General features: G+C 34.7%; 1 protein-coding gene across 9 annotated transcripts in view; it reads right to left on the bottom strand.

The window, feature by feature from the left end:
- The window catches only part of N4BP2 (NEDD4 binding protein 2), an 83,988-nt gene that overhangs the window by 28,792 nt on the left and 34,259 nt on the right, over positions 1–20,937 (bottom strand). For all 9 annotated transcript variants that reach the window (XR_004912395.2, XM_036076900.2, XM_078068531.1 and 6 more), the window contains 6 exons: positions 19,520–20,663; positions 18,860–18,984; positions 13,903–13,991; positions 8,752–8,828; positions 4,283–4,438; positions 74–2,466 (listed from right to left, as the gene is read on the bottom strand). Coding sequence is in view for 8 of the 9 variants with exons in the window: in XM_036076900.2 (XP_035932793.1) it covers positions 74–2,466; positions 4,283–4,438; positions 8,752–8,828; positions 13,903–13,991; positions 18,860–18,984; positions 19,520–20,663 (3,984 nt within the window). In the remaining variant the exon portion in view is untranslated. The remainder of the gene's footprint in view (positions 1–73; positions 2,467–4,282; positions 4,439–8,751; positions 8,829–13,902; positions 13,992–18,859; positions 18,985–19,519; positions 20,664–20,937) is intronic.

The raw sequence follows: 20,937 nt of genomic DNA, 5'->3' as shown, positions 1-20,937 counted from the left end.
ATTAAGATAGAATCCTGAATCTGTATTCTATTCACACAAAGACACACATACACGTAATCTATTTTTTCTTTACCTGAATCAATACCAACAGGGCCAAATAATTCATTGAGCTGAAAAGCCAGCTCAGGCGGTAATGCCAATTCCAGACAGTCTATGGTCAGAGATTTGGCCATCACTGGCATGGGATTCAATATCTCAGTTTTATCTTCTTCATTAACTCCAGCTGACAAAGTACCCTCAGCCATTAGAATTTTTTCCATTTCCTGTTCATCTTCATTCATAAATTCTTCAGTGTTTGGAAATTTCACATAATCCTTTGGAAGATTTTCATTTTTCTTTATTTCAAGAGAGTCGGTTAAATCAACTTCTTCATTTAATTCAAGATTTGAAGTGCTCGATACAGAGTTTAAAGTATCAGACAAATTCAAAGAAGAATGTATACTGTCTCCAATCTCTGTGACTTCTAGATTCTTCTCCATTTCATTCACATCTTTAGCTACAGTAGCTTTTAGAGTACCTGGGAAAGACTGCTTAATGTTACACAGACTTGGAAGTTCTGCCTGGCTACTGGGAAGTACTTCATTAGTATTCTTTAGATCTAGAGTGGCATTAGGAAATAAACCCGTTATTAATCCAGGTTTTTCAGTAGTGATAGCTCTTATTTCTGCCTGCTCTGGGTTTCTCTCTTCTGAATCACAGGTGGACTGTACATTAGTGTTACTGACAGCAGTGCCATGGCTAAATTCTGGCACAGAAGAATTAGAATCCTCCAAGGTTCCTCTTTGGCTAATAATTTCCTTCAAATTTAATCCCAGAGAAAATGGCCCAATTTGTGCTTCATCATATGATTTTTGGATATTCTCAAATTCAGTATCCTCGCATAATTTAGTTTCAGAATCCAACAAAAGGCTTGTGGCCCAAATAATATCTTTGTTACACCTCTCATATAAGTCTTTTAGGGCTTCTAATGAAAAGGATCCAAAGAGTTTACAAAGAATGTTAAGATTTTCAGATTCATCAGCACTGGTAAGCTCACTTTCTTCAACATACGTGCTTTTGTCATACATTACCCTATATGGAATTGTTTCTTGAACATCTAATTCTGTGTTAATATTGAAAACTTTTGGTTTAAATCCATCTAACCGTCCTGTTAGTACTCTCACAGAATCTGAAACACTAATTTTATTCTTTTCTATTTTCCATAAGAGAGCAAAATCCTGTGGTTCAGTCTGGGTACACATGCCTTCTTCTATTCTAGGGACTTTTTTAGATTTTCCTTCTGGAAATTCAGCTAAAGTTTGTGGTCCTACTACTCCAGGAATAGTTGGCCTACTATTGGTAAAAGTAAGAGATAATGTGTGCTGTCTATGAATCTTTTTACTTGGACAAGTCTTATTCTCACAGGTCATTTCATTGGGTAGCGTTTCAGAATTTCCTAGAGTGGAACTACCCAGGGTTTTCAGTTCTTCAGGGCTTGTGCCCCAACAACAGGTCTCATGTGCTGTGTAGAAGGATATTTCGTTCATACTGTCTTTAGTTCCAAATTCTAGATTGGGTTCCTTTAAACCATCCTTCGGCATTCTTGATCTGTGCTCTCTCTGAGCTAAGGAATCAGACGAAGGCCAGTCACCCACAATGCTGAATGACTGTTTTTCAGTATTTTTATACGTATCATATTGACAGCTATTGAAAGATTCTGAAGCATCATCATACTGTGACTTCTTGTCATCCTCTGTACTTTCATGCGGAGATTCTCGTTGCTGGATATGATCTATATTCACAGATAGAGTATTATCTAATCCTTTGCATGACTGAAGGCGATTATATTTTTTGTCACTTTGACCAGATGAAGCTTTTTCAGTTTTTCGGTTCCTTTTTGTCCTCTGACCAATAGTCTTATCAACTGGCCAGTCACCAACAAAATTTGATAGCTCATGTCTCGTCGGGAACTTTTCCAAAGTTGACTTGCTTTTTTGTTTTCCAAAGGTTTTTTTCCTTACTGTGGCTCTTTCTTCCAATGTTCCACCCGGTGAAGATTTTTCATTATGAAATGGTATAGTATTTGAAAGATCATAGTCTTCTTGATTATATTCACCATAGCAAATACTCGGCGACACTCTCTCAACAACACTATCTGCATCAGTTTTACTATACTCTTTTTCAGAAGCCAGGTCTACTTGCTCTTCTTTTTTACCTTTTTCTTTTGCCTGTACTTTGCTTTCAGAATCAGAAAAATACATGTCTGAAACTCCCTGAATGAAAGCACTCTGAATGTTAGGATTCATAGCACTTATTTCTTTTCTTCCTTCATTTAAACCTGCATTAGAGAGATATGTAACATTCTCAAGTAATATAGTTTCTTTGGTCACTTCAAGTTTCTTCTCTTCAGTTAACTCTAGGTGCTTCAAAGATGAGGATAAAACATTTTCTTCTTTTTCAGAGGTAATATCTTCATTGTCTCTTGGGCTGTAAGATTTTTTTAAAGTATTATAAGGAAGTCTCTTAATGTTGCCATTAACATTATGATTTAAATTAAAGCAGCATTCAACTGAAAGACAAGGCACTTAACATTTATTCTAAAACTTCTATAAATGAACTACATTAAAATTATAAAAGCTCATCTTGATCTTTCTCTAGTACATTGTGAATACATCCCTTTATTGTAACCCCAACACCTAACACAATGCTTGGCAAATAGGAAGCACTCAAACTTTTTTCGAATTGAATAGTGAACATGAGATTTTCAGTTAAGGTGTTCATATGCATTAAATATTAAAGATACGATTCTAAATTTGTTCCCAGAAGAGGACACCACCTCCCTGGCTTCTTTCAGAACTATTTTAGCTTAATATATGTGAAAAGCGGTCTGCTTCTATAACACCTGTCATTTGCTACCGAGGATTAGGCTTAAGCTTCATTTACAAAGTCACAAAGAGTCAACATGATTTGCACAACTAAAAGAAATGAGAGAAAGGGAGGAGAGCTGTCATTTGAAATGTCTCCTATTAAATTTCTTAAAATCATCCTCAATGTTAATTTCAGACTTAGAGCACTTTTGCCTAATCATTACACTTTCAACTTCAGTGTTTTTCTCCTTAGTCAATTTATCTACTCATCTTCCTTCCTTTCTTTCTTCTTAGAGGGGGAGGGAGGGGCGGAGGGAGAGGGACAGAGGGAATCCTCAAGCAGACTCCCAGCTGAGCGCAGAGCCTGAGGCTCCATCTCACAACCTGGGATCAGGATCTGAGTGGAAATGAAGAATCGGATGATTAACCAACTGAGCCACCCAGGTGCCCCTTCCTTTCTTCCTTTATTCCAGGAGCTCTCAAAGTCCCAACTCTCCCATGAAGCCTTCCTAAATGAAATCACATCTAACACTGAGTTTTCTTTTTTTTTTTAATATAAAAATATGCTCAACTTTTAATAGGAGGAGCCATTTTTTATAAATCAAAATAGCAAAGATTAAAAAGTTTGATAACTATTACGTTGCTGAGATCTTTTGAGCAAAGTGTTATTACTGCCATTTTAGAAATGAAGAGCTGAAGTATAGAGAGATTCTATAATTTGTCAAAGATTACAAAGCCTTGGGATTTCAAGCCAGGAAACACAGCTCAGGGGCCCATGCTCTAAACCACTTTGCAACATGACTCCTCAATAAAAGAGCATTTATGAATTTTCTCTTCCCAACCCCTTTTTAATAGAGCCTCACCATTCCTTATCATCAGAAAGTGTGGGCAATTTAGACCTCTATCTATATTTAAGGTTATTCTTTAACTCACCCATCTATTCAACTGTTTCTATGTCCTAAATGTTTAATAGAATCAGTACTATGCTGGACTACAAACTCTCAAAAGGCTATGACTTGTATTACTCAGTCAAGGTATACCATTAATAATTAATTTTTATAATACTAACTTGAAAGAGTATTTTTACAAATACCTAAAGAAATTAAGAAGTGATGCAAAATAATGACAGGCAATAACAGATAAATACTGGAATAGCGGGCAGTTACATAAAAAAGGCAGGAGTATTCACAGTATAAACATGGAGCCACAAAACCCTGAGGACAATGAAAAAACTCCCATGTCATTGCATATATAACTTCACTTCTCTTGCTAACCATATACATCTTGCTTCAGGTAAGACTATATCTAAACCCTACAAATAATAAACGTCTACTTTTATTTTTAAAGTTATTTGGCAGTGATTTCACAAGCTCCAAAATTATTCTTTTTAAATTATATTTCAAATTGAATTTGTGTATTCAGGGACTTTAACCTACCTAGTACTGGTGTCCTCACAAGAATAGACACACAACTCAATACGTTCACTTTTCTCTGGAACTGAAGAACTCATGATTATTGGCACTGAAACAAAACGCTGATAATGTTCCAACATTCTTGTTATTTTTTCTTTGCTTACCCCATGTATATTACGCCTAAAAATTCCAGGGGAGAAAAGGGTAGAGGGAATATTGGTAATTAAGTTTTTTTTTAAATTGAAACATAAAATGTCAAGAAAAATAATATTATTTCTAATACGTAAAAATATCTAAGCTGGTTTATTATGACACAATATATACTGTTAGATTCTAATTTCATCTTATTCAGGATGTCTTAAATTACCATTTTTTAATCATTCCATACAATCTTTTCCAAATATCATTTATCAACTCAGAAAAAACCAGATCCTAATAACTTTAAAAGAAGCTATTCTCAAGCTCTGCAAAAAAACATTTCATAAGAATATGACCATTACTTCAAGACTATTAACTAGTAAGTAAAAAAATTCCACTACAATCTTCTACTTATGCCACTATGGCAGATTAGATGTCCAAAGGGCTCTCCTATTACAATAAAACTAGATCCCAAGTCAATTAAACCAAACATATATTTTAATACATTTTAAATTCAAGCAAAGAAAAAAAATTCCTGGTATATGAAGTCTCTGGATGTCCAAATATGAAATTTGTCATATTTGTGCTTTCACTCATGGTAGCTTATTTGTGTGTTTTTATGAACTCATATTTAGTTGAACCTAATATATGAGAATCCTTAGGCCTTAACCTGGGGTGCTTTCCTTCATACAACATCTGGATTTGCATCTGCCAGGAGGCCAGATGATATGCTTTCGTCCCTCAAGGATCTTGTCATAATGAAAACATCTAGTTTGCAACATTCCTATCTTGAGCAAGGATCCAAGGCTTAGTGTCTGGATCCCAGGGCTAATATCAGTATTTGCCACCTGGGCAAATCTGGCTTTCATATTTACCTACCTCAATCTTGTCTGGTTTCAGATCACAGAGAAGCAAAGAGATAGAAAATATGAAAGAGAAGTTAAGAGATACAGACATAGAGGACAGAGCAAAAAGGTAGTATACATCTAATCCAAGTCCCAGAAAGAGAGTACATGGGACAGAAGCAATTTAAAGAAAAATGGCTAAGGATTTTCCAGAACTGATCAAAGACATCATTGATGTCCCCTAATCCAAGAAGCCCAACAAATCCCAAACAAGATACATATTAAGAAATCCACTAGAAACATGGTACTGAAATTGTCATTCACCAAAGATAGATGATATTAAAAGCAACCAGAAACTAAAGGGAAAAAAACTAATTATCTATAAAGAAACCAAGTATTAGAATTACAGCTGCCTTAACAATAATGGAAGTCAAAAAATAATTAAATGTTATCTTCAATAACAGAAACTGTCAATCTAGAATATATATACCCAGTGAAAGTATCTTACAAGAATGAAGGCAATAAAAGAATTTTCAGATTTAAAAAAAAAAAAAGAGTTTGACATGAAGCAGAACTACACTGTAAAGAAAATCCTAAAAGATGAATGTCAGACAGAAGGAAATTCCCAGATGAAATATCTACGATGAAAGAAAAATTAAGCACAACAATAACTGTATGAGTGAAAACACACAGTGCCTGTACATTCTGGACAATCATAGCATGTAAGTCAGAAGGGAGATAAATATCAGAGTTAAAATGTTTTAAAGTCCTTATATTTGCGAGAAGGAAGGCTAACAAAACGGTTTGACTTTAAATTTAAAGTTTGCATGATCAAAGTTTTAATGTAACCACTAAAAGGATAAAAATAGTGTATATCATTTCCAAATTAAAAGAGAAGGAAAAAGTAAATAAGAAAATCTGCATTCAGTGAAAAAAATCCAAAATATGGCATGATGAAAAGGGGGGAAAAAATCAAATATATAATTTTCTGTGATAAGAGAAAAACAATCGCAGGAAAGGTGAAATAAAGAGACAGTGCACAGAGGGAAGACAGTAAGAAACAAGGCTAATTACATGAATAACCAAAATAACCATAAAAGAATTAAGCTTAAGAATGAAAAGCCAAAGATGGACAGAGAGGATTTTTCAAAACCCAGTCATACTGGTTATAAGAGATACATCTAAATGTAAAGACACAGGAAAGTCAAAAGTAAAAATATGGAAAAAGAAATAACACTCAAATCCTAAAAGGAAGTTGGTGTAGTTCTATTAATATTAGACAAATTAGACTTTATAACAAAAATTAAAATTAAGGATAAAAGAAAATCACTTGACAAGGATAAAAGGTTAAATCAGACAGATACAAAAACTTTAAGCTATAAAAGCACATCAAAAAATATCCTCAGAATTCATAAAGTGAAAATAGGCAGATTTATAAGAAGAGACTTGGACATATTCAACATAATAAAGGGAGATTTCAACACATCCCTCTCACATAGATTTCCTCATTCCTCTCTTAAAACATTAATCCATCAAGCATTTTTTTAAAGAGTAAAGCTACAGAAGATGTGAGCAATAGAATAAGCATGACTTAATAATATATTAACATACTATAACCAGTATACATTTTTATCAAGCAAACATGAAACATTTATAAAAAACAATGAACTAGGCCATAAAAACGCATCTTTTAAAATATCAGAGAATTAGTATCACATAAATGGCACAATCTTATCTACTACAGTTAAGTTGAAAATGAATTTCTTAAAAAAGAAATTTAAAAACCATCTGTTCACAAACTTAAAAACATGGTTTTAAATAACCCAATGCTTAAAAAGTAAAATTAATCATAATACAAATTAGAGGATAAATGATAAAAAGAAAGCATTATATATTAATATTATATATTAAAATTCTAGGAGCATCTAATTTCCTAAGGAAATTTATAGCATCAAATGCTCATATAAGAAAATAACCTAAACCTTCAGGTGAAACCTTATAAAAATAACAGAATAAACAAAGCAAAATAGATTTTTTAAAAAGCAGAGAAAGTAGAATAAAAGAGAAGCAGAAATGAACATAAAACAAACTTAAAATAGAAAGATCAGATGAGCAAAGAGATGTTTATTTGAAAAGGCTAATAAAAAATCTGATCTCTGGTGAGAATAAGAAAAAAAGAAGGAAGATACATATAAACATACCCAGATTGAAAAGGGGAACTTAAGTATGGATGCAACACAGATGTAAATGGTAAGAGAATACTATAATTGTCTTAATAAAGTCTTAATAAATTTGGAAACTTTAGTGTAATGGACAAATTCTAACTGAAACTTCTCACAAAGAAAACAGCAGGTCCACAAGTTTCATAAGTAAATTCTATCAAACACTCAAACTTACATAAACTCAGAAAAGAGAAAAAGAAGAAATATTTTCCAATTAATTTTATCAACCTAAAATCATGATACCAAAGCCAGGCAAGAAAGGGCAAGGAAGAAAAAATTATTGATCAACCTCTCTCATTTATACAGATGCAAAAATCCTAAGCAAAATACTAGAAAACCAAATCTATAATGTACCAAAAACATATAAAAAGGAATGAAGTACTGATACATGCTACAACATGGATGAACCTTGAAACATGATGCTAAGTGAAAGGTGCCAGACACAAAAGGCCACAAATTGTATGATTCCATTTATATGCAATGACTAGAATAGGCAAATTCATAGAGACAGAAAAGCAAATTAGCAGTTGCCAAAGGAAAGGGAGAATTGGGAGTGACCAATAGCAGGTATAGGGTTTCTTTTGAGGTGATGGAAGTGTGCACTAATTAGATAGTGGTGATGGTTGCACAACATTATGAATATACTAAAATTAGGTTGTCCTTCAGTTAGTATAGAAATTAGTTAAAATGACCAAGAAGAAAATACCCTGACCAAAATCAAGTTAGGGTTATCTCTAAGGGAATACAGAACACAAAGCAAAATACATTATGTGTCCATGTCCTAAGTAACATTTTAATTTAAGTCAAACAATCAAGTAAAAAAGTAAAACCTTTGGGAGAAGGGCAAGGAGAGGGGAGGGTAGTGCAAAAACTGCATAGCTAGACATTTGCTACCTTTTCTACCCATACTTCCTTCACTTCCTTTCAGTATTCTTAGTCATTAGGCAGCTACAATGATTGGTTCCTCCCAGTAGCACATGGTTCAGGTACACCAAACCCCAGGATCTGTTCTAATTTCAGATATTGACATTATACTGCTAATAAGTAATAAAGTACTGACTATATAAGACAACTGGAATATTTCTGTTAATTAACTCAGTATTAGGAATAAAAAGATACAAACTCTTCATAAACTGAAAAAAGGTCTACAGGAAATACAAAATTTGTTATCAAAGCTGCAACCTAATCCATTTTGTTTCATTCATTATTTGTAGGGAGAAAAAAATCTAGATGGACTTTCTATCACTGCCATAAATTAATAACATGTTAAATAGTCTCTCAATTTTACCTTGCAAGTTCCTTTGGTTTGAACTTCCACCATGTGTCCGGTTCCCGGAAAAGGACTTTATATTTATGTTTTTGAGACTACATACAAAAAAGACAAATGTATTTTAAAATACTACTTCCATGAAATTAAATGCATTGTTTCCAAATTCATAGCATGTTAAAATTTTAAACCTAAAAGATTATCTAATTGTGATGAGTTTGTTAAACTGGCAAAAGGTACAATCTCTTTGACCCAGCAATTCATTTCCAGAAAGTTATGCTACTAATAAATAATTACATAAGACTGCAAACACACACATACACATACAAGTTATCCAGTTCACCATTATTTGTAATAACAAAAGAAGACAACACAGTGACTATTAATATGCAACTGGCTAAATAAATGAAGGTACAGCCATACAATGTAAATACAGCAATTTTAAAAATGCTGCATGTGTTAATGAGAAAAGGTCCCAATACAAACTGTAAGGAAAGTAAGATACAGAATTTTCACTTGTGTAAAAAAGAATTATTCACACATTTTTCATGTATAGAAAACTTCTAGAAAGATTCTCAAATATATTATTAAAAGCCTCTACTTCAAGGGAGTAGGACTTTTCAGCATTCTTTTTTATAATTTGACTATTTATTATACATGTATTACTTTTAGTAACTCACTCTATTTTTCAAAAACTCTAACATGGCTATAATCTAAAAGCCATGCCCTACACTTGTATACTAGATCCATCTCCTCTCTCTACCTCAAGGATAACTGAGTTTAGCAATTCACCCCTCTCTTTGAGGTAGCATTAACCGCCCCCCCCACCTTGAATCAGTCTCATCACAGTCAGTTATTTCTCCCATTTTACTCTTAATCCCCTTTCCCCTGCTAGCGATCTCCCCATTTTCCTACTCCCCTTTGCAGGAAAATGCCTCAAAATAATTACTACACTCTGTCTCCAATTCCTCTCCTCACCTCTCTTAAACCCACTCCAATCGACTACCCCCATTGAAACTGCCCATCAAGACCACAAATTACTTCCACACTGAAAAATGCTATAGCTAATTCTCAGTCCTCTCTTCCTTGACTCTCAGCAGCATTTGTCATAGTTCATCACTCCCTCTCCTAACACTTTCTTTCTACCCTCTTGGTTTTCCTCCTGCCCCACTGGAAGAGTGTTCTCACTCTTTTTTGCTAGTCCTTTTTTGCCCAGACCTCTTCCCACTTAGACCTTCACTTAGTCCTTGGTCCTCTACTCTTTTTTTTGTTGTTATGTTAATCACCATACATTACATCATTAGTTTTAGATGTAGTGTTCCATGATTCATTGTTTGTGTATAACACCCAGTGCTCCATGCAGAACGTGCCCTCTTTAATACCCATCACCAGGCTAATCCATCCTCCCACGCCCCTCCCCTCTAGAACCCTCAGTTTGTTTTTCAGAGTCCATAGTCTCTCATGGTTTGTCTCCCCCACCGACTCCCCCCCTTCATTCTTCACCTCCTGCTATCTTCTTCTTTTTTTTTTTTTTAACATATAATATATTATTTGTTTCAGAGGTACAGGTCTGTGATTTAACAGTCTTACACAATTCACAGCGCTTGGTCCTCTACTCTTTTTTTTTGGTCCTCTACTCTTGTTCATACTCACTTCTTTGGTAATATCATTCCATTCCTTGGCTTTGAGTATCACCATTACCATACGGTAATGACTCTCAAGATACATATCTTTAGCTCAGAATTCACTCCTGAACTCCAAACTCATAGATCCAACTACCTATTCAACAAACTTAACATATTCAAACCTAAACTTTTGAAATCCATTACCCGACACCCACCACAAAACTATTTTATCTGAACCCTTCTCCATCATTCTCAGCTCCTGACAACCTCTAATTACACAGGCCAAAAACCAACCTTGATGTCACACTGAACTCCTCTTTCTTTCACATCCATTATCAATCCAATAAGAAATTCAGTTGGCTCTACTTTCAAAATATATCCAGAATCTAATCAGTACTCACTGTGACCTTCACTGCCACCATGTTGGTCTAAGCCATATGATCTCTTCCTTTAATTACCACTATAGTCCTCCAATCTCCCTGCTTCCACACTTGCCACCCCCGCCCCTGCCCTTACCCCAAGTCTATTCTCAACATTGTGCTACAGCAATCCCGTTAACAGTCGGATCATGTCACTACTCTGCTCAAAACCCTGTTACGGACTGAATGTCTATGTCCCTTCAAACCCCATTATGTTGAAATCCCACTCCCACCATATGACTGTGTTTAGAGATAAGGCCTTTATGGAGGTAATTAAGGTTAAATGAGAACATAAGGGTAAGGCTCCAATCTGACAGAATTAGTATGCAAATAAGAAGAGACACCAGAGAACTCCTTATATACCATAAGAGAACATGGCAAGAAGGCAGCCACCTGCAAGCCAGGAAAACAACTCTCACCCAGAAACCAACCCTGCCAGACCTTGACCTGGGACTGCAAGCCTCCAAAACTGTGAGAAAATAAACTTGTTTAAGACACCCAGTCTGTGGTATCTTGTGGCAGCCTGAGCAGATTAATACATCTTTCATGTCACTCAAGGTAAAATCTGAAATTCTTACAGTGATCTATGAGCCCTTATATAATCTGCCCTACCATCTCCCCAACCACCATTACATCTCTGACCTCATCTCTCACTACTGATCCCCTCAGTTTTATGACAAGATGCAAACAAAGTACCCACTGATATTTTCTGTCATTCTGACAGAAAAGTCCCAAAATCAACCTAGGTAAGAAGTGACAGAATACCCTGTAATGAGTCTACTCACTTCCATCTCCTCACCTCAGTACCAAATTTTATATACTTTATTCAGGGGCTGGCAACAGCTCTGGTCTCTAATTACCTAAAGGGACTGTCCTATAGCTCTTAGGATCAAATTAATTTTAAATGAATATACACACACAGAGGGAAAAAAAGAGACTATGAATTTAAAGACTTTTTCAACTCCCATATCAATAGGCAAATCTTAATAATGTTATATTACTTGGGAGGATTCTTATTTATGTTAAGCTATATGATAACTCACAAGGGAAACTATATATATATTTAAAGTAGTAAGTTTTGCCAGATGCCACTAAGCATACCTGACTGCTTGCTACTTATCCCCAACTCACTACTTAACTACTTCTGTAAATGACAGTCACAACAGTAATAGATTGTTATCTCCAACCTATTCCACTCCCCCACAGCTCTCATTATCTTGCTACCAAAAGGAGCAAAAAGTGATCCTCTTCTCTACAGTAATTGCTGTATCTACTCGTTTTTGAAGAAAAAGTGAATTTGGCAACCTATGATAAGCAGCAGTCCTTTATACTTCTAAGTAGAGTTGGGAAGAGCCAAGGAATCAATACTGGGAAAAAAGCTTTATAATTTCAATTATTATGTAAGGAAAAAAAAGGAAAGAAAAATACTATGGAAGCCTGAAGGCTAAATGAAAATCAGTAACACAGTAATGCAGAGGCTTTTTTATTTTCTCCATAGGAAAATGAGTGTTAAAGAATTTCTTAATATGACAATAGGAAGCTAAAGAAAACATACAGAGAAGTCAAGTAAGTTAAGTGGGAAAGCATTCCCCATGACAAATACATTAGGCTAGAAATTAGTAACTCCTGAGGCCAGAAAGCAAACTGAATTTCAGTTCCCAATATACTAAAATTGAGTCTGTTCCCTTTACTGCACCTGCACAGAAGTAAAATCTCATTTGCTCTCAAAGGACATTAATTTTCTTCAGAAAAATGAAGAGTCACACCTTCAAAATAGTACAAGTGCACAACACATAGCAAAGGAGGTACAGGCTGGATATGCTGAGGACATTCAAGAAGTACAACATTCATTAACTGAAGAAACATAAATTGAGCTTTAACGTGCCAGACGTGTGTGCTAACAGTGGGGGAATAAACAATACCCAATAATCACAAAAGCTTCATTCATTCACCATTTTAACCTAACAAATATATCTTTACTATATGCCACCCTGAAGATTCAATGATGAATAAAACAACAATCTATCCTCAAGAATATATAGATAGCTTACAGCCAAATTTAGACCATCAGCCAGTATTTGTACAGCCTAGGAACTAAGGATAGTTTTTATATCTTTAAAGGGTCATTTAAAAAGAAAAGAAAAAAAAAAAAGATAAAACAACAGAGACTGTATGTGGCCCCCAAAAACCTAAAATATTTACTACCTGGCACTTTATAGAAAAAAGCTAGCCAACCCATGGCCTACTGATAAAAGCAGCGTGCTTAATGGTATCACAGAAGTAAGCCAGGGTACCATGAAAACATAAAGAGTACTCCACTCAGCTTTTTTTTTTTTTTTAAAGTTCTTTTTAAGTTTTTTTTTTTTTTCATTTGACAGAGAGAGAGAGACACACACAACGAGAGAGGGAACACAAGCAGAGGGAGAGGGAGAGGCAGGCTTCCCACAGAGCTTGGAGCCCGATGTGGGGCTCAATCCCAGGACCCTGGGATCATGACCTGAGCCAAAGGCAGACACTTAACGACTGAGCCACCCAGGCGCCCCTCCACTCAGCTTTTTAGTAAGTTAATGCTAACTTCCTGAAAAAGGTGACATCAAAGCTGGGCAAAAAAAAGAAAAGAATCTGGCAAATTTGAAGAACTGAAAAGAGTTGAATTTATAAAAGTCTGAATTTATCAGAAGAGCAAAATCAAAAGAAATTTGGTCACTAACAAAGGACCACCAATTTTGATTCCACCAAGTAAAAGCAGTAAGGAAAAATATTTTGTATGTATACATATTAATACACACACACGCACACACATATATATATACACCAACGTAAACATAAAATTATAATTTATTATCTATATACACACAAACATAAAATTATAACTTAATACCACTACTTTTTTATAAAAGACATCAAAAATGAAATAATCACAGGATTTAAAAACTAAGAATTTGAAAACTGATTAAATTTAGCTTTATGCAAAAACTATTCCTATTTTTCTCATTTCGCTTACAACCAGAGAAAGCTCAGTTACAGACAGTCCGAGGACTGTTTGCTTGAGATTCAGTTGTGTAATTAACATCCACCAACAATTTCAAACTTACTACTATAGACTTATGACAATTTATGGTACAAACCAAAGAAATATATGGCTTCATTTCCCATGCCTGTAGGTTTGTATTGTCTATTATTATAGGAGACACCTTCTTCTCAAATGCTTCTTTCGCTGAAAAACACAAATAGAAAATGACAAATCACTTTTTATAACAGTATTAAGTATTCTCTTGAAATTTGAAAAATCTGATCTTGTTTCCATAATGAAAATCATAGATATGTGCTAATTTTACTCACAACTCTACTTCTTTTTTTTTAGAGGGGGAGGGGCAGTGGGAGAGGGAGAGAGAGAATCCCAAGTAGGCTCCACACCCAGCTCGGAGCCCAATGGAGGGCTTGATCCCAGAACCCTGAGATCACAACCCGAGCCAAAATCAAGAATTGGATGCTTAACCGACTGAGGCACCCAGGTTCTCCACAACTCTACTTCTAAATATCACTTATGAGTGTATGAAAAATTAAAGTACAGGTAAATGTCGGATAATAAATAAATACTAAAGTTATAATCAGAGAAAATTATAAAATAAAAACTGTCTAAGTTTTATGTGAGTTACATGTATAAATGGCATAAATGGGGAAAAAACTATCATTAAAAACAATATCATGCTAAAAGCAACAAGGTATCCTGGATAAGATTCTAGAAGGGAAAAGAACTTTAGTAGAAAACTAGTATCAGGGGTGCCTGGCTGGCTCAGTCAGTAGAGCATGCAACTCTTGATCCCAGAGTTGTGAGTTCAAGCCCCACATTGGGCATGGAGCCTAATTAAAAACAAAAATTGTAAAAAATAAATAAATTAAATTAAAAATTAAAAGAAAAGAAAAACTATATCCAAATAAAGTCTGGAGTTAACAGTAATATACCAGCATTAATCTCTTAGTCTTGACAAATGTACCATGGTTATATAAGATGTTAACATTAGAGGGGAAATGAGGGGTATACAGAAACTCTGTATTGCCTTTGCAACCTTTTCATAAATCAAAAATTATTCCAAAATAGTTTTAAAACAAACAAGCACAAATTATAAACAAACACACACAAAAAGATGTAATGATTTAAAATAAAGAAAACATTATTATATACTGTTGTCCAAGAGATTTTCTTAAAAAACTACCTTTTTTCCCAAGGAATTAAACCATTCAGGAAATTAACGATGAAGCACAATAAATAAGCCTTACAAGGATATTATGTGGAAGTTTTAAAAGTTCCATGTACTCTCTTACAACTCAATAATAAAAAGGCAAATAATCCAATTTAAAAATAACAAACGATTAAGGAGCTAGAAAAAGAAGACAAAACTCAAACCCAGCAAAAGGAAGGAAATAATAAAGATTAGAAGAGAAATAAATGATATAGAAACTAAAAAAAATAATAGAACAGATCAATGAAACCAGAAGCTGGTTCTTCGAAAAGACCAACAAAATTGATAAACCTCTAGCCAGACTCATCAAAAGAGAGAGAGGACCCAAATAAACAAAATCACTAAAGAAAGAGGAGAAATAACACCACCACAGAAATACAATTTTTACAGAATATTATGAAAACCTATATGCCAACAAACTGCACAACTTAGTGGAAATGAATAAATTCCTAGAAACATATAACCTACCAAAACTAAAGCAGGAAGAAATAGAAATTTTGAACACAATAATTACCACATGAAATTGAATCACTAATCAAAAAACTCCCAAAAACAAAAGTCCAGGACCAGATGGCTTCACAAGCGAATTCTACCAAACATTTAAAGAAGAGTTAATACCTATTCTTCTCAAACTATTCCAAAAAAATAGAAGAGGAAGGAAAACTTCCAAATTCATTCTATGAGGCCAGCATTATCCTGATACCAAAACAAGATAAACACCACCAAAAAAGAGAATTACAGGCCAATATTTCTCATGAATATAGATGCAAAAACCCTCAACAAAATATTAGCAAAGCAAATCCAACAATACATTAAGAAAATCATACACCACAATCAAGTGGGATCTATTCCTGGGTTGCCAGGGTAGTTCAATTATTTGCAAAACAATCAAAATGATACATCACATCAATAAGAGAAAGGACAAAAACCATAGGATCATTTCAATAGATGCAGAAATAGCATTCTACAAAGTACAACATCCATTCATGAGAAAAACCATCTGCAAAGTAGGTCTAGAGGGAACATACCTCAACATAAATTTGCAAATGACATACCAATAAAGGGTTAGTATCCAAAATATATAAAGAATTTATACAATTCAACATCAAAAAACAAATAATCCAATTAAAAAATGGGCAGAAGACACAAAGAGACATTTCTCCAACGAAGACAGAGAGCCAACAGACACATGAAAAGATGTTCAACATCACTCATCATCAGGGAAATGCAAATCAAAACTTCAGTGAGATATCACCTGACCCCTGTCAGAATGGCTGAAATCAAAAACACAAGAAACAAGTGTTGGTGAGGATATGCGGAAAAAGGAACCCTCCTGCACTGTTAGTGGGAATGCAGCTACTGTGGAAAACAGTAAGGAGGTTCCTCAAAAAAAAACTAAAAATGGAACCACTCTATGATCCAGGAATCACACTACTGGGTATTTACCCAAAAAGTACAAAAACACTAATTCAAAGGGATACACACACCCCTCTGTTTATTGTAGTATTATTTACAATAGCAAATCTATGGAAACAGTCCAAGTGTCCACTGATAGCTGAATGGATAAAGAAGAGGTGGTGTATACACACACACACACACATACACAATACATACACATACACAATGGACTATTATTCAGCCATAAAACGGTGAAAACTTGCCATTTCCAACAACATGGATAGAGCTAGGGAGTATACTACTAAACGAAATAAGTCAGAGAAAGACAAATAACATATGATCTCACTTATGTGTGGAATTTAAGAAACAAAACAAGGAAAAAGAAGAGAGAGAGAGAGACAAACCAAGAAACAGACTCTTCACTATACAAAACTAATAGTTATGAGAGGGGAGGTGGGTAGGGGGATGGGTAAAATAGGTGATGGGTATTAAAGAATACACTCATCATGATGAAAAAAATAATTTTTAAAAAAGGAACACAAGATACTTAGAAAAAAAGTACAATTTTTCAAGGAAATACTATTTTCCTATTTAAATACTTTTTAAATAGGAAGGGAAAGACTGTACCTTTATATAACTAATGTATTAAAAATCACATCTTGAAAAAAAAAAAAGAAACTTAAATTGACAACTCTCCAAAGAAGATAAACTAATGGCCAAAAGGACAAAACAAAGAATGCTCAACATCATTACCCACCAGGAAAATGCAATCAAAACCACAATGAAATACCACTTCACATCCACCAGGATAGGTATAACCAAATATACAGATAATAACAAGTATTGGTGACAATGTGGAGAAGAGAGAACCCTCATAAACTCCTAGTAGGAATGTAAAATGGTGCAGTCACTTTGGAAAAACAGGTTGGTAGGTCCAAAAAAGTTTAGACATAGACATGTATGTTCATACCAACATTATTCATAATAGGCAAAAAGTGGAAACAACCCAAATGTCTATCAACTGATGAAAGAATAAATCAAATGTGGCATATCCGTACAACAGAATATTTTTCAGCCATAAAAAAGAATGGACTACTGATACATGCTATAACATGAACCTCGAAAATGTTAAACTAAGTGAAAGAAAGCCATTCACAAAAGACCACATATGATATGATTCTATTTATATGAAATGCCCAGAATAGGCAGATCTATAGAGACAGAAAGTAACTTAGTGGTTGCCTAGGGCTGGGAGAGGTTAGGGAGAAATGAGGAGTGATTGTTAATGGGTAAAGGATCTTTTGGGGGTGATAAAAATGTCCTAGAATTATAGTGATGGTCGTAGAACTCTGAATATGCTTAAAACCATGTGATTCTTATCTCAATAAAACTGTTTAAAAGAGTTCTGCCTCTTAATTTAATATTATTACTGCTATGGCTATTGCAGTAGTGAGGGCATGTTGAACCACTGCTAAACACTTCTTTCTCAACCTTAACAACACCATAGGGGTTAAGTATTATTAAGCCCTTTTACAGATGAAGACAATGGGCTTTGGAGAGTATAAATTACTTGTACAAGATTGCATAGCTAGTAACTACCAAATCCAAGGCTATTCTTCACCACATGATACTGTTTTCATTTTTTGTTGTAATAGTATTTTCATAGTCCTGCGTTCTCACTTTAATATTCAGTTCAAGAAAAAATACAGAAAAATTCAATAATGTCTGAAGATGGCAAATTCAAGAATCACTTTCACAGTGCCTTTATCATAAAATGAAGGCAAAATATTGTCTATGTGTATTAAGAATTCCTCATGGGACGCCTGGGTGGCTCAGTCACTTAAGCTGCTGACTCTTGATCTCAGAGTCCTGAGTTCAAGCCCCAAGTTGAGCTCCACGCTGGCCATGGAGCCCACTAAAAAAAAAAAAAGAAAAAAAAATTCCTCATATGAAATTCAAACTATTTATAACTAAACATTTCATGATAAAACCATCTTCAGTGAACAGATCATTGCACTAATAATAACAGTAAGGTTTTATCTCTTCTCTACAGATTCAGTTTGAGGAGAGCCATTTTTACTCTCACACTGTCCCCCCATACCAACAAAATCAACCTAGGAAAGCGTAGCGTTTAACAATACAAATTCCATTTTAGGGGGCCCCTGGGTGGCTCGGTGGGTTAAGCAACTGCCTGCGGCTGGGGTCATGATCCTGGAGTCCTGGGATTGAGTCCCACATCAGGCTCCCTGCTCAGCAGGGAGTCTGCTTCTCCCTCTGCCCCTCACCCCGCTCGTGCTCTTTCTCTCTCCCTCTCTCTCAAGGAAATCTTAAAAAGGAAAAATAATTACAGGGAATTATAACTTTCTAAAAATTGTCTACCTCTCAAAATACAAATATTTTATATTGCTCTTAATATTACCCAAAATCTAATGTCTATTCTTACCACGATTCTGGTTCCATTCATGTGCTTCTCCTAAGTACTTTACATCAAACTGGTACTGTCCATTTATGTAAAAATAATCATCAGTACTAAGAATAACTCCACTTGGATTATCCTCTTGCAAAGTCCTGTGAATGATAAATGGAATTATTTCCATTAATTTTTCTCCTAAATTCTCTCTCCTAATTTTTACAAGGTCATAATCCAAATAAAGAATTGTTACTTAAAAGTGAGAATACAGTAATATCCAGACAAGTCATACTGGAAATCCTCTTAGCAGAAGACTGACTCCCAAGAAAACTGAAGTAAAACAAGTCTATTTTATTCCTTGAATTCAAAATCAATTATGGTTTTTTAACACTATAATCTAAGTTGAACTTATTTTTTTCCCATTCAAATTAGTTCTCTTTCACATAAAGCTATTTCTACTGATTTCAGAAGCTTACAGTCTTGGAATTATCTTTAAATTTTTCTTCTATCTCCCAAAATGATAGTCTAAGATAGAAGAATTCAATAAAAACTTCTGGAGAAAAGAGTGCTGCTATTTGCTACAAAGTAAGAAAAAATTAGTAAAAAGAAAAGACTTTAGGGGTTACTAAACATCTCTATTAAGCAATAGCATTTCACATATATTTTTTTTTTAAACTTAATTAAACCTCATACCTTGCCAAAAAAGATTTTCCTGATCCTGGAAGCCCTCTGAGAAGAACAAGAACTAGTCCAACATAAGATGATGTCTTCTTTCTTACAACCTGAGAAACTGGGGTTTCTTGTACTTGATAAGCACTTGTTCCCTCTTTATTTCTCCATACCTTTGTTGGGGAAGTGTGAGAAATAACTGGAGGGGGAAATGTGTAGTTGACCGGTCTCCAGTGTGTAGTGGTGGTTACAACAGGAGCTACAAAGCCATGATTTCCTTGAAAGAGGTCAAAAGCAGGAATCATTGGATTCCACATCGGTGGAGGAGGAGGAGGCAGCAGTAGAGGGAGAGGGGTAAGTACAGAGCAGTAATTCACATCCTTCCCCTTTGATGGCAGTTCAGTATGTTTGTGTGGCTTGAAACTGAATTCTTCAGAAGGTACAAACGCATCAGGGACAGAAGTAGATTTCTGATCCCCACTTGTAACTAGTAAATCAAGCCCCAGATTTCGCACAGTAAGGCTTAACGGAGCCTGAGGTTCGTTGGCATCCAAATCTACAGGGGCTGGAGAGAACGGAGTCTCAACACACTCAGATTCTAAAAGCTCTTTCTGTCTTTGACTGAGATTGCTACCACCCACCATAGTGTCATTTGCTACATTTAAAGAACTACTGAGAAGAGAATCTTCCAATGCCAATGTGTCATCCTTTATAAAACTTTTGGACTCATTAGAAGCAGAAGGTGACATTAAGGTGTTTGAACTTAATGCAGAGGCAGAATTCTCTAAATTTTCACTGTTCAATTCCATATTTTGTGTAGAAAGAATGGGAGTCATACTACTTGAATCGGAATTTATAAATGCACTCGGGTCACTAGAACTATTAACACCTTCCAAAGGCAAAAATGAGTATACTTGGTCATCAGGAGAAGAGTTCAATTTCTCAAAAGCATTCTGTATTAAAGAATCCAAGTCTTCAGTTAGCTGCATGTCCAAAAATGAATCCATTTTTGAATCTTCATTCTCTTCTTCAGGAGGATACTTTTCCATTATTTCACGTCCCACAGCACTTACTTGGTTCTCAGAAGCAACAAAGCTTTTTGAAGACGATTCTTGTACCTTGGCATCAGTGGCAGATAATTCTAATAGACAATCCATTGCATTTTCAACTGTACAACAAGAAGAGCAATATACATGTGTATTGAAAAAAGTAAACTATAATTTGATTAAAATCCATGTACTGAATAGAATACAGAAATTTATAATTTATAAATATTCAAGTCATTTTTTAGTTAATATTTTATGAATATACCAGTCTGTATTAGTGAAAGGTTTGAATGATGGAGTCATGCAATGCTGTTACTATCAGACAAACTGTAATAAACTAGGATAACAAATTGCCATCAAGTAGATGATCTCTGATAAATGTCAATAAACATAAAA

The sequence above is a fragment of the Halichoerus grypus genome, chromosome 3 (genome assembly GCF_964656455.1).
Source record: "Halichoerus grypus chromosome 3, mHalGry1.hap1.1, whole genome shotgun sequence".
NCBI classification, from domain to species: domain Eukaryota; kingdom Metazoa; phylum Chordata; class Mammalia; order Carnivora; family Phocidae; genus Halichoerus; species Halichoerus grypus.
This window is presented reverse-complemented; position numbering and strand designations above follow the sequence as displayed.